The 15,023-nt window shown below is 54.2% G+C and overlaps 1 protein-coding gene across 8 annotated transcripts in view; it reads left to right on the top strand.

Moving 5' to 3' along the window:
- LOC123772653 (mucin-19) overlaps positions 1-15,023 on the top strand; it is a 213,859-nt gene that overhangs the window by 111,301 nt on the left and 87,535 nt on the right. For all 8 annotated transcript variants that reach the window (XM_069303438.1, XM_045765919.2, XM_045765916.2 and 5 more), the window contains exon 5: positions 1,221-6,289. In XM_069303438.1, coding sequence (XP_069159539.1) covers positions 1,221-6,289 — 5,069 coding nt within the window. The remainder of the gene's footprint in view (positions 1-1,220; positions 6,290-15,023) is intronic.

Genomic DNA, 15,023 nt, shown 5'->3' with positions numbered 1-15,023 from the left:
CATGACGTCTTGTGTGTTCTGGGAGAGTGTTGCATGACGTCTTGTGTGTTCTGGGAGGGTGTTGCATGACGTCTTGTGTGTTCTGGGAGGGTGTTGCATGACGTCTTGTGTGTTCTGGGAGGGTGTTGCATGACGTCTTGTGTGTTCTGGGAGAGTGTTGCATGACGTCTTGTGTGTTCTGGGAGGGTGTTGCATGACGTCTTGTGTGTTCTGGGAGGGTGTTGCATGACGTCTTGTGTGTTCTGGGAGAGTGTTGCATGACGTCTTGTGTGTTCTGGGAGGGTGTTGCATGACGTCTTGTGTGTTCTGGGAGGGTGTTGCATGACGTCTTGTGTGTTCTGGGAGGGTGTTGCATGACGTCTTGTGTGTTCTGGGAGGGTGTTGCATGACGTCTTGTGTGTTCTGGGAGGGTGTTGCATGACGTCTTGTGTTCTGGGAGGGTGTTGCATGACGTCTTGTGTGTTCTGGGAGGGTGTTGCATGACGTCTTGTGTGTTCTGGGAGGGTGTTGCATGACGTCTTGTGTGTTCTGGGAGGGTGTTGCATGACGTCTTGTGTGTTCTGGGAGGGTGTTGCATGACGTCTTGTGTGTTCTGGGAGGGTGTTGCATGACGTCTTGTGTGTTCTGGGAGGGTGTTGCATGACGTCTTGTGTGTTCTGGGAGGGTGTTGCATGACGTCTTGTGTTCTGGGAGGGTGTTGCATGACGTCTTGTGTGTTCTGGGAGGGTGTTGCATGACGTCTTGTGTGTTCTGGGAGGGTGTTGCATGACGTCTTGTGTGTTCTGGGAGGGTGTTGCATGACGTCTTGTGTGTTCTGGGAGGGTGTTGCATGACGTCTTGTGTGTTCTGGGAGGGTGTTGCATGACGTCTTGTGTGTTCTGGGAGGGTGTTGCATGACGTCTTGTGTGTTGCCGCGCCTGCTTGACCCTGCTGTTATGGTGCATCTGATCCCATATCGTCTCTCTTGCTCGCTTATATGGACACTTTTTTTCTCGACGCTTCGGCTGGTGATGACGTCACAGTGTCTTGACAGTCACGTCGGTTGGGTGGCTTGCAAGGGCTTAACCAGTGGCAGGCTGCCCTTAAGAGTAGCACTGTAGGGGGGGGGGTGTTTGCCTGAGTGGGTTTCCCTTAATTGGGGTAGCTTTATTGGGTACCAGTAGAAAAGGGGGGTTACCTGCTCATTGTTAATTGTGTAATTTGTATTGTTCCTTCCACAGAGGGTGAGAGTAGCGGCAGTGAGTCGACTGTGGTCGAGGAGGAGGAGGGTGTGTGGGGCCCCGTCGGCCAAGTGGGGAGGGACGAGCAACAGGAAGCGGTTGTGGTGGCGGGGACGAGTCACGCTCCCATCGCTACCGCCGCCCTCACTACCCCGGCCACTGACACTCATTACGACTCGTCCGCCTGCACGGGTGTGCGCGACGAGGGAGGACCGGTAGCGGATAGTGCAGCCAGGGCCTCCCACAGCAGGAGACGCAGTCACGAAGACCAGGCAGGCGTTGTGCCGCCCACCGCCCACGCCCGCCGCCCCGAGCCCGCTATGCTGAGTCGTGACCACGCCGCCAGGGCTTTCGACCAGCACGTGGACGATGTGTTCGACTTTGAGAGCCTGGAGAGCTGTGAGAGTGTGTCTGGGGGCAGCGACGACGCCTCCTTCGCCACCCACGACAACACCTGTCTTGACAACTCTCGTCTCGACGACACACGCCTTGTCTTCACCACCTCCGCCACTTCCTTGCCCTTCGACGACAAGAATGAGTCGAGTCACAGTGAGGATGATGGTGTGGTCGAGTACTCGAGCGACCATACACGTCGTCCCACGGTGCAGACGGGGACGTGGGGTGACTCTCCACACTGCCCCGCCCACACTCACACCTTCGTCATGGGCTGCACCGACTGTTCAGAACGTGAGAGGTCGACAGAGAGTAGCCACTCTGGTTCAACGCCCACTCCAGGTGCGCCGCACTCTGATGTGCCGCCCGTGACGGCGCTGTCCCCCTACAGTGCCTTCGTCAGCGTCCGACGCCACACCTACTCTTCCTCGGAGGAAGACTTGGCCAGTGAACCTGTGGAGGGTGAGAGTGGGCAGGTGGGCTGTGTGGACGCCCCTCACCCGGGTCAGCCCCAGAGTGGGCCGGAGAGTGTAGACCTGTTTGGTCTACCGGTGAGGTGGACGCCAGCTGGGGAGGCCCAGCCCTGCTCCGTGCCCTTCACAAGTGACACGCGTCCCTCACACCTGGACGATGTCGGCTATCCCAGCCTGGCGTTCCTTCGCCAGACGGAGGCGTCACAGCAGACCTGTGGCGATGATAACGTTAGTAGCGGTAAGGAACCTACTGTTGGGGGTCGTGTGGGGGAGAGTGGGGAGATGGGGGCCCTCGCAGCTCTCCCAAGTGATGGTGAAACCTGCAGTGAAGCCAGTCATCGCCAGCATGCGACACATAACCTACTTCACGGCCCGCCGCCCCTCAGTCTCACTACACACGTGTTCCCGGCCGCAGGTGAGGCTCTGGCACCCGCTGGCACCCAGCATGACCCCGCGGACGCTATGAGGGACACCCGACCCTCCCCCAGCACCCCGCCAGTCATCGCTGACCTCACACACCCCGCTAGGTGGACACCCAGCTTAAAACTATCCGAACTGACCCACCAACCTGTCCATCTGGACACGCGCTACACCCACCATGCCCACCCACCGCCCCACCACGCCCACCCACCGCCCCACCACGCCCACCCACCGCCCCACCACGACCCCGCTGACCTGCCCTCGGGAGACAGTGATACAGACACAGACAACACCGACGGCGACTACGACGAGGAAGACCACTTCGCCGCAGAGTTGAGTCTGCGCATCTCCAGCGTGCAGTGTGGGGCGGAGACCGCGGGCACGTCCTTCCTCAGCTCAGATATCCTGCACCTAAGTGGCGCGGGGGAAGGCGTGGCGGGGCGGGGCGGGGCAGGAGGTGCCCCGGGTGAGCCGGGCAGTGACGCGGGCAGTTCTCCAGAAGTGCCAGAGTCGGTCAGGTCCAGTGAGAGTCGCAGTGCCACGCGCTCTCTCGAGACGCTGAGTGAGGACAGTGGTCTGGGCGACCGTGACTCTCACCTCACGCCCATTTCCCAGGCTGCCCCACGCCCGTCGCTGCCCTCGGAGGCTCGCCCACGCCCACAGGACGGGCAAAACGCCCTCATCGGCCGCGCCTTCTCGTGTGGCGACCTTCGGCGGTATTCAGAGTCTGATAGTGAGGACGAAGACATGTTCAGGTGGGCGCCTCACCCCGCCGCCCTCGTGGCGCCAAATGCCAGCCACGCCCACGACACTGAGCACCCGCGCCCATCAAAGTCGAGCTTCGCCAGGTACATCGAGGAGCAGCAGCAGCGGGGGGATGAGGAACGTGGCGATGCCCGGCCTCCCAGAGCACATCCCCGCCCGCACCCCGCACATTTCCGCCCGCACCCTACACATCCGCTCTCTGGCTCCGACGCCAGCGACGAGGAGGTCAGGTCACGTTACAGGGGTCACCGGGGCGCCCACTCCAGGCCACGGAGGCACAGGAGTTTCCACGAGGCGCCGCCCTCGTACAGGCACGACCCGTACGGACGACGCAGTAGTGAGGTGCCACGCCACGCGAGGGGCGAGGGGCGCTGGGCAGTGCCACCCCCGCCGGCACCCCTCCCAGGCAGGCGCCGCCCTCAGCCCATCAGTGTGGACTTAGCCGAGCAGTTTCTCAGCCAAGAAGGATTGAAATCTCCTAACTGTAAACAAATGGTTGGGAACTCCTTTGATGCGAAGGAAGGTGTTGAGTGCACGAGGGCACGGCATCCTGGTGCGGGCACTGGGGGCGGGGCCCGCCTGGACCCCACCCACCTCCCATCCAATCACCAGCCAGGTGGTGGGGGGAGCACCAATGGGGTGTCGGTGGGCGGGGTGTTGCAAGTCCCTGTAGGGTCACGGGGTGAGGCGCAGCCCCCGGCCTCACCCCACACGGCGGAGCTGACGGTGCTGCAGCAGCAGCAGCGCCCCTCCCCGCTCCGTGCTCCACCGCCCCCCATCCCTCACCACCACCCTCACCAATATAGCTCCACGCCCGCCCAGTTGCCCAATGAGTGCCAGCCCGTACACACCGGGCAGAGGAGCGGCGGCAGTAGCAGCCCGACCCATGACCCGGCCACCGCCGCCAACGCCCCTGCCGGAAGTGACCTCCGACAGTGCCCACCTGCTGACGACGCCCCGAGCACAGAGTCAGCAGCTTCAGTGAGTCCAGAGATGGCTGACGGACCTACCAGAGTCAGGACCAAGACCTACGGGTCCCACGGTGAGGTGGAAGTGTACATAGCGAAAACAGACAGTGGCTTCACGCCCCCATGCCCCTCGCCCGTGCTCACGCCCACGGGCGGGGCAGAGCCCAGGCCGGGCTCCAGGGGCGTCACCTTCTCGCCCTCGGTGAAGGAAGTCAATTGGCGGGAGAGTTACTACGAGGTAGAGTCTAACGACGATGGTTCAGAGACTGACGTGCAGAAAGTGGTGGTAATGACAGCTGAGAGCCCCAGGCCTCAGCGGGTAGACCTTGGCACCCCTGCTCCGACGTCTGGCACCCCTGCCCCGACGTCTGGCACCTCGGCCCCGACGTCTGGCACCCCGGCCCCGACGTCTGGCACCTCGGCCGTCGTGCCCACAAACAGCACTGTAGCCGGAAACAACACCTCCGGGCCGACTAGCAGCTGTACCATCGTTACCGACCAAGCCAACGGGCGAGCACCCGACCAGCCGGTGGGCTCCTCCTCCTCTGATGCGGAACTAAGCGGGGAGATGTCGCCCAAGGCCTCCACGCCCCTCTGGCAGAGGTTTAAGTTGCCCAAGATCCCGTCACCCAAGACCCAGCGCCCCAAGCTGCCGCCCAAGCCCCGCTCTCTGTCTTCCCGCTCCTCAGACACCGAGAGCTCTAAGCCCTCCAGCCCGGGGCTAGACAGTAGCTCCTCGACGCCCTCCTCCCCCGACAGTAAGCCCAAGAAAGCTCCGTCCAGCCCCAGGTTCTTCTCGTGGGGCTCTAAACGTGAGAAGGGAAGAGATCCCCCCCGCCCCCTGGTGTCGCCTCCCCCGCCCCCAGCTCAGGTGAGCACGAGGCAGGTGGGGGCGGTGCTGGGGCGTGAGGCTGGGGTTAAAGGTGAAGCGGAGCCGTCAGTGTGTGGCAGGGCAGTGCCCCGCCACGACAGTCCTGGTGATCAGTGTCAGAGTGTAGTGAGGAGTGTGCTAGAGTCCCAGGCCAGTGTAGTGTGTGCAGTGACAGGTGAGACCGCACAGGTAAACTCCCCGGCCAGTTCAGTGAGAGGTGTGGACGCGAAGGTTTACTTGGCAGACAGCGATGCGAGTCACGAGTCTGGTAGAAGCCCACCAGCGTCGGTGACATCAGGCGACGAGAGCTCGGAGGCGGGGCAGCTGCACAGTCCACGCACAGCTGTGTCCAAGCCGCCCCTGCCGCCCCACCCGCAGCGGCCGACGCAGCAGGTGTTCCACAAGGCGAGACTCCTCAGTGCCCGCAGACAGTACTTCAGTCAGGAGCGACAGGTGTCAGCCCCAGAGAGGTCCTCCCCTCCCAAGGACGTTGCTGATAGTCCTGCCCCCGCCCCTCGTCCCCCCCTCCCCACCACCTCCAGCTATACCTCGGTGTTCGACGCCTCCAGGAGCCTGAAGGAGAGGTTCGAGAGGTTCTCGGCGAGTGCTCGCGCGGAACGTGAGCGACTGGCCAAGAGCACGCCTGACCTGAGTGTGATCGAGGCGAGTGTGCGCCAGCAGAGTCCTCGTATTGATTCCTGGAGCCAGCAGCAGCAGCAAGAGCAGGCTGACTCCCAGGCCGGTAGTGTAGCCTGGGCTAGTGATGGTGACACGGCGGAGCGTTCCCACGGGGCACCCAACACCCACCACAAGCCCAGGGCATCTATACACGAGCGATACAAGAACAGGGCGCAGCGTATATACGCCCGTTCTCGTACGCAGAGCGTGGGCGTGCTAGAAACTGACCTAGATACGGGGGCGTCGAGGGAGGTGCTTACGCTTCAGGAGACCAACTTAGACGACCTATACCGGGATCTGCAGACTCTACTAGACACCCTCCCCGCCCTGGGTGCCGCTCCCACCTACCAAGACAAGGCCAGAGCCAAGTCCCTCCTCGACCTGGAGGCCACCAGTGCCTCGGACATGGACGCCCAGTTGACCGCCCCGCCTCGACCTCCAGAAACCAGGGCCAAAAGCATGGAGTTCCTCCTCGACGATAGCAACAAAGCGTCAGTACAGGTAGGTGTCTTGTCATTGTTAACCTTTGACCCCAGCTGTACAGGTGGGCTCAGTAATCATTAACCTTTGACCCCAGCTGTATAGGTGGGCTCAATAATCATTGTTAACCTTTGACCCCAGCTGTATAGGTGGGCTCAATAATCATTGTTAACCTCTTGACCCCAGCTGTACAGGTGGGCTCAATAATCATTAACCTCTGACCCCAGGTAGGCTCAATAATCATTGTTAACCTTTGACCCCAGCTGTACAGGTGGGCTCGATAATCATTGTTAACCTCTGACCCCAGGTAGGCTCAATAATCATTGTTGACCTCTTGACCCCAGCTGTACAGGAAGGCGCCAGCGTCACAGTCGTTAACATGTGACCTCCCATCTGGTTCTTAACTTCCTCTCTCACCTTTGTTGACATGAGATGCCTCCCAGCTGATGTACGATAAGGTGCCGGCTTCCTTGTTTACCTCTGACCCTTGTTCCTTCACCCTCACCGTGGACGTCACCAGTATTTTAATGACGACACATTTTATATTAGAGCATCTGGACTATTTTTACATAGGTATTGATATTTTTTATACAATCACCATGTTATATTGCAAATAAGTGGCTGCTAGAGTTTAACTGGAGTATTGAAGTTGGGTATTGGGAGCAGGAGGCTGGACACAAGGTACCAAATGGGTAAAATATATACTCCCCCTCACCCCCCCCCCCCCACACACCTGCTTAATACCTGCTAGATAGGGTTCTGGGAGATCTTCTACTCTCCAAGAATCTTCTACTCTCCAAGAATCTTCTACTCTCCAAGAATCTTCTACTCTCCAAGAATCTTCTACTCTCCAAGAATCTTCTACTCTCCAAGAATCTTCTACTCTCCAAGAATCTTCTACTCTCCAAGAATCTTCTACTCTCCAAGAATCTTCTACTCTCCAAGAATCTTCTACTCCCCAAGAATCTTCTACTTTCCAAGAATCTTCTACTCACCCTGGAGAATCTGGAAGGAGCAGCCTTGGGCAATGATGTAACATGATGCCCACGCTCTATCATTCTGTCGGCCGTGTCCACACAGCCATACATCCCATTCTTTAGAACTGAGTGAATATGGACAACTAAATCTTTCGCTCGGTTAGTTAAGAAACCGGGACCCAGGAACTTGAGTACAGTCGCAGCCACAGTAACTTGGTAAATACATTGCTGCAGAGCCTTGCCCTTGTATACCTGCAGCCTTCAGTAGTGTCTCCGCCAGTGAGATCCTGTGTCCAAGATGAAGATTAAGCCATCCAAAAGGTGGCACGGGCATGAATAGCCCGTAAGTGGAGGCCCTTTTGAGCCATTACCAGTATCAAGAGCTGATACTGGAGATCTGTGGAGGTGCAACTGCACCCTGCGTGACGGGAGATGTCTCCCGTAGATTCTGTGTTACAGACCAAGGATTATATATGTCTCTAAGGAGGGCGTCTGTTTGTTTTGGGTGTGTGATCTGTGATCACGACATCTGCTTCAGATGTCGTGATCACAGACTCTGGCAAATAGGACTACAGACGAGGCGGACTCGAGGGAATAGGGGGGGGGGGGGAGTGACAGCTGATTGATGGCTCTCTGCTAAAAACATTCTCTCTCAAAAATGCTTTGGAGTAATTATGGCTCCTTGGAGTCTGTCTCGTTCGCTTCTCCTTCACTCTTCTTGTCCTGTCTTCCCTTCCCACTCTCCCTGTCCTGTCTTCCCTTCCCACTCTCCCTGTCCTGTCTTCCCTTCCCACTCTCCCTCCCGCCTCATCATTCCCTTCCCATACAGGATACTAAGTACAGCTAGGTGAGTACATAGTTACAGCAAGGCGGACAGCCCGCCTGGTATCATAACTCGTACTGTATTTCCCATATTCACACCTTTTCCTTCACCTACCTTCTTACCTTCACGTGCATCTTCTTTACTCCTTTCCCCCCTGAAAAAGGCCCATTTTACCTGTGACACAACAACGGAAATTCGACCAGACTACCAACATCGGGGAACTGGGATTTGGAAATTAGGGATTAGGAACTGGGATTAGGAAACCAAGGGATTAGGATGCTCCCGGACGCAGGTTCGAATCCTCGTCACGGCCCTTGTGGATTTGTTCAAACCAATTCTCTTGTATAACATCCGGACATCTGTCCCCTAGACCGGCCGACTGTGGCCAGCCCTGTCACACTCAACTGTGAGCTACCTGTCTACCCCGTCAATTCAACGGTCTGACCAGCCCTGTTGTTTAAGATTCAGCTACTGGGAACAAAAAAATTCAAGTAGCACGGGCTATGGTGAGCCCATAGTGGACTTACCTGGCACAGGAGCAGGGTAGGAACGGGTGACCGCCCCTATGATCTTGGATTGGCGCGTCCATGGACCCCATCTCCAGTATCAGCTATTGATACTGATAATGGCTCCAAAAGAGCCTCCACTTACGGGATCACCATAGCCCGTGCTACATGGAAAATTTTGTTCCAGTAGCTAAATCTAAAACGACAATCTGTGACGCTGGCAGTCTCCTGTGTTGAGACAGGCACACAGGCACTAACCCAACTTGTTGTACTACAGTTATAGATAACACTTGATAACACTGATAACACTAAGTGGCTGGCAAACTTATATTTTTCTTCCCTCTCCTTATTCTTCTACATTACTTTATATTCCTTCGCCCCGGTCTTCCTCCCTTCCTTCCCACCATCTTCTCTCCTCTCCCTTGCCCTCCCCTGTCTCTCCCGTCCTCCCCCCCTTGCCCTCCTCCCTGTCTCCCGTCCTCCCCCCTTGCCCTCCCCTATGGATAATAAAGTTCCATGGCACAATAGCGATGAATGCCGCCCTTCCTAATGTAGTTAGGGCACATTACCCGCATTGAAGGAAATGGGTCAGCTGGCTGTGGGCTCCTTGTGTGGGTACGGGTGGGTACGATCCTAGCTGACCAAGGGAGGGTATAGCCGGCCTCTACCCTCCCCCCATATATATATAAATACATATACACTGAACCACATGTAAACAAACTAGGCATACTACATGCTTGTCTAACCTATGACCTGGTGACATGCTTGTCCCGCCTGACCTTTGACCTGATGACATCTTAGCCAACCCCCCCCCCCTCCTCGGCTGATCCTATCCTAGTGTACATTGGGACGAAGTAAAATACAAAGTTTACAAAATAATTGTAACGAGCGGTCGTGGGTTTACATATGAGTTGTGTTGGTGACCTTTGTCAGCAGGTGGATGGGGGGGGGGGGGGGACACGTCTTGCTGCGCCGTTTGGGCCACATTTACGAATGGTGGCAATGGGCAAGCGAACGAGGCGCCCCAAACTTGCGGCTTGTCCTGTTTGTTCTTCCTTATTCTTGTCACTGCCTGCTGGCCCTCATTCTTGTCTCTCTCTCTCTGCCTGCCCTCATTCTTGTCCCTCCCTCCCACCTCCTACAACCCAAGTCTGGTAAATAGGGACGTGGTTAAATTATAGTTCTCCCTTTGCTGTCCTCTCACATTGTTCCCCCCCCCCCTCTCTCTCTCTCTCTCTCTCTCCTATATCTCCTCCTTCAGCTCTCCTTTACTCTCGCCTCTATTCACCTCTCCCCCCCTCCCCCCACATGTCCCAATAGCCTCTTTATTACCCTCTTCCTCCCACTTTTCTCCTCGACCATACCTCGAAGAAATTAAGGAAATCCGTTCCTCTTCCTGACAACGTCTTGAGCGATAAGACGATCATTTTCAGGCTGAATTTCTCGGTTTCCATCGGCTGTAGTTGGTCGCCGGGAGGTCAGGCAGGCTGGGAGGTCGGGGCAGGCTGGCACTGTGGTCCAGCAGGCTGGCACTGTGGCCCAGGTGGCTGGCACTGTGATCCATTAGCCTGTTTGTAGCACACCCATCTTCAGTAACCGCAATTTTTACTCCTATTACAAGAGTCTTCTTGGATTATATGGATACACGCAGTATACATGTGTGCACAGTATATATGTAGGTACAAAACGGTATACATATGTGTGCACAGTATATATGTAGGTACAAAACGGTATACATATGTGTGCACAGTATATATGTAGGTACAAAACGGTATACATATGTGTGCACAGTATATATGTAGGTACAAAACGGTATACATAGGTGTGCACAGTATACATGTAGGTACAAAACGGTATACATAGGTGTGCACAGTATACATGTAGGTACAAAACGGTATACATAGGTGTGCACAGTATACATGTAGGTACAAAACGGTATACATAGGTGTGCACAGTATACATGTAGGTACAAAACAGTATTCATAAGTGTGCACAGTGTATACATAGGTACACACAGTATACATGGGTGTACACAGTCTATACATAGGTACACAAACAGTATACAGGCCCCAGAGAAAGTAAAAGTGTTGACATATGAACAGTGGGGGGGGGGGTGTTGGTGAACACATTGGGGCCAAGGGAACAATTATCTGTGCTTGGTTATTTCTGGGCTTTGTGGCTGTTATAGTTAGCTAGTTCATGATTGATCAGACACGAGTGGGAGACATGGAGAGATTCACGAAGAAGTTACGCAAATACTTACGAACCTGTACATCTTTTCTCAATCTTTGGCGGCTTTGTTTACAATTATTAAACAGTTAATGAGCTCCGAAGCACCAGGAGGCTGTTTATAACTATAGCAACAGTTGATTGGCAAGTTTTCATGCTTGTAAACTGTTTAATAAATGTAACCAAAGCCGTCAAAGATTGAGGAAAGATGTACACGTTCGTAAGTGCTTGCGTAACTGCTTCGTGAATCTGGCCCCAGGTACGTAAGTGCTTGCGTAACTGTTTCGTGAATCTAGCTCTCCGTCCAGATGCGGCCCTCGGGAGACAGGTTCGGGCTTTCCGTGCCAAGATTCCAGAAGGGATCCTTCTTTGTGTCTGGGCCTCATTTCCAGTGCACAGCTTCATTACTTTGCACTTACTTGAATTAAATTCTGTTATCCACTCATTGAACCATTCCCTCAATTCAGGTCACCCTGTAGTTTTGAAATTGTAAATATCTTAATCCTCATTTCTTGCGCCATCAAAAGCGATCGAAATGGCATCTTTCTTCTCCAATATAATGAATATATATGATATACAATCTATCCTCCCAAGATTATAGTAAATACAGCCGTATTTGGACGAACATATTAATGTGTTCACCAGACCACACACTAGAAGGTGAAGGGACGACGACGTTTCGGTCCGTCCTGGACAATCGACTTGTGATTGGTCCAGGACGGACCGAAACGTCGTCGTCCCTTCACCTTCTAGTGTGTGGTCTGGTCAACATACTTTAGCCACGTTATTGTGACTCATCGCCTGCACACTAATGTGCTCTGTTGGACCCGTAACAAGTTTTGCACTAATTAAAGAAAATGCATTAAAAACAAACATTCTTAGGCTTAGTACATGGCCTTCCCGGCTTGGTGCCTTCTTTTGACAAATACTTACTTACGTAGGTAGACAATTTAGATTAGTTACATTTCCGAATAGAATGTCAGTTGGGTTCATTCACTACCACAAAACTATGTTTTATGGGGTTGAGGAGTACATTTGGGTACGTTTGACCCAGCAGGTGCTGTGGATACTGAGAGTTGAGGAGGATGTGTTGTTTAAGATTCAGCTACTGGGAACAAAAAATTTCATGTAGCACGGGCTATGGTGAGCCCGTAGTGGACTTACCTGGCACAGGAGCGGGGCAAGTAGCAGGGCTATGGTGAGCCCGTAGTGGACTTACCTGGCACAGGAGCAGGGCTGGAACTTGGTTGAGTAGGACAGGCTGCTCTATATATACAAATGAAATGAATACGGTGTGTGTGTGTGTACTCACCTGTTTGTGCTTGCGGGGGTTGAGCTTTGGCTCTTTGGTCCCGCCTCTCAACTGTCAATCAACTGGTGTACAGATTCCTGAGCCTACTGGGCTCTATCATATCTACATTTGAAACTGTGTTTGGAGTCAGCCTCCACCACATCACTGCTAAATGCATTCCATCTGTTAACTACTGACACTGGAAACGTCCCTGTAGCTCATGTGGGTACTCGGTTTCCACCTGTGTCCCCTTGTTCGTGTTCCACCCGTGTGTGTGTGTGTGTGTGTGTGTGTGTGTGTGTGTGTGTGTGTGTGTGTGTGTGTGTGTGTGTGTGTGTGTGTGTGTGTGTGTGTGTGTGAGGGTGGTTGTGAGGTGGGGAGTGTATACAATCACTCATACCGTCTCTGTGCTTGTATTGATCGCCTAAGATCTAGTCTAACCCCCCCCCCCCACATCTCCTCCCATGAGCCTGAATACATAATTTGAAACATTTGACAATTACTTAAATTTTGACAAACATCATTAGTGTGTCGATCAAATGGTAACCAAAAGATGTGCTACAATACTCTTGTGTAAAATACAGCTGAAACAGGTTGTGAGGGAGGGGGGGGGGGATGGGGGGGAGAGGGGAGAGGGGACAGTCATCTAATTACTCTTAACTACTCGTAAAGGAGTGAATTGGCTAGATGTGGCAGCCATATATCTGGCTCAGGGATAGTTGCTATCCAGAGGCTGTGGTTGTTAAGAGGGGGTGGGGGGTTGGGGGGATAGAGAGGGGGGGGGGGTGGGTGGGGGGGGAGGGAAGTGGATCCTGGGCGGCTCTTATGATGGCGTAACGTTAGCTGTGAGGGGGGAGGGGGGGGGGGGAGATAAGGTGCCTCCACCAGCCGCACCTTAAGTCTCCATAAGATCAAGTCCAGTCTCAGAGCGGCTTCAAAAACTCAAAGGCAAATACATGAGAGCTGGTAGGCCCTCACTAGATCTTTGACCTGCTGTTAGAGGGAAGGGAAGGGAAGGGAAGGGAAGGGAAGGGAAGGGAGATCACCAAACACAGGCAGATGATCGATTCTCACTTACGTCATAGGTGGGCTGACGTGAACTTCTTTATGGGTTTCCTGGCCTATTATAAGTTGTGGGCGGAGGTTTTAGGAGCTGCAATAAACGTATAGGGAACATGAGCCCCGAGGAGGAGGAGGACCTGGAGACCGGGCCCCGGCACCTGCACCACTCGAGGGGGGGGGGGGGGGGGGGCTTCCAACCACTCGACTCCCATCGTGGTGGAGAGTGAAGCTCTACTCGCCCAAACCTTAAAGAATTTCATTAGTTTACAAATATTGTATCGTATGACGGTGGTAAAGTTGACAATAACGGGGAATACATTGCTCATTCTGGAGCCTGACAACTGAGTGGACAGCGCTTCGGATTCGTAATCCTGAGGTTCCGAGTTCGATCCCCGGTGCAGGCAGAGACAAATGGGCAAAATGTTTCTTTCACCCCCCCCCCCTCCCCGCCCCTGTTACCTAGCAGTAAATTGGTACCTGGGAGTTAGGCAGCTGCTACAGGCTTGTTTCCTGGGGTTGTGTAACAAAAAAGAGGCCTGGTTGAGGACCGGGCCGCGGGGACGCTAAGCCCCGAAATCATCTCAAGATAACATTAAGATAGGTCATATCACCTATTGCTGAAGTGTGTGAATTTCAGTTCCAGTGAATTACTGCACACCTTCAGGGTCAAGCGTTCGAGGATTCCCCACCAACCTGACAAGGAATGAATTATCAGGGGAAAGCCGATTGATTGATGAAGATTAAGCCACCCAAAAGGTGGCACGGGCATGAATAGCCCGTAAGTGGTGGCCCTTTTGAGCCATTGTCAGTATCAAGAGCTGATACTGGAGATCTGTGGAGGTGCGACTGCACCCTGCGTGACGGGAGATGTCTCCCGGACCATATGGTGACCAAATGGTCCAGGGGAAAGCGCCAAGCCATTACAATTATATAGCACTGGGATGGGATCAGAATAAGGATTTGGGATGAGACGCGGGGAAAGGAATAGTGGCCAACCACTCGGACGGTCGGGGATTGAACGCCGACCTGCATGAAGCGAGACCGTCGCTCTACCGTCCAGCCCAAACTTACAAGGCACATGCCAAACATTAAGACACTGGGAGCCGCAGGTGTTGGCAACACTGCATGTTGACCAAACAAATGGTGACAGACAACGAATGATTGATGAAGATTAAGCCAGCCAAGAGGTGGCACGGGCACGAATAGCCCGTAAGAACAGAGGACGACACCGCACACCACTTACACCACCAACTTTGACATCATTCACAACCCAGGTCAAGCGTGAGCATAGGTGGCAGTATTACCGCAACGCCCACGTCGCAGTATGACCTAAGAGGTCAAACACTCAAGACAGTACAACACACACATTAGATATAAATGTTAAGACAGGCGATACGCCCAGTCACTCTCACGGGCTCACCATAGCCCGTGCTACATGGACACTTCGTTCTGAGTAGCTAAATCTGAAACAACAACAACAACAGCAGCCAGTCACTCGACTCTCAGTTTCTTAGTGTTCTCTATCTCCCCTCTATTAAAGTCCTCTTGGGCTGGACGGTAGAGCGACGGCCTCGCTTCATGCAGGTCGGCGTTCAATCCCCGACCGTCCAATTGGTTGGGCACCATTCCTTCCCCCTCCGTCCCATTCCATATCCTTATCCTAACCCTTCCCAGTGCTATATAGTCTTGGCACTCTCTCCTGATAGTTCCCTTCTCTTTCCCTTTATGGGCACTGCGATGGCCTGGCTTCTTGCAGGTCGACGTTCGATTCCCGGTTATCAAAGTGGTTGTTCACCATTCCTTCATCTCTATATGCAGCTTAGTTTTTTATTATTTTCTACCACAGATGTGGTAAAAGAACTTCCGG

This window comes from Procambarus clarkii, chromosome 50 (genome assembly GCF_040958095.1).
Source record: "Procambarus clarkii isolate CNS0578487 chromosome 50, FALCON_Pclarkii_2.0, whole genome shotgun sequence".
Lineage (NCBI taxonomy): Eukaryota > Metazoa > Arthropoda > Malacostraca > Decapoda > Cambaridae > Procambarus > Procambarus clarkii.
Note: the sequence above shows the minus strand (reverse complement) of the source record. Positions and strands in the feature narration are given on the sequence as shown.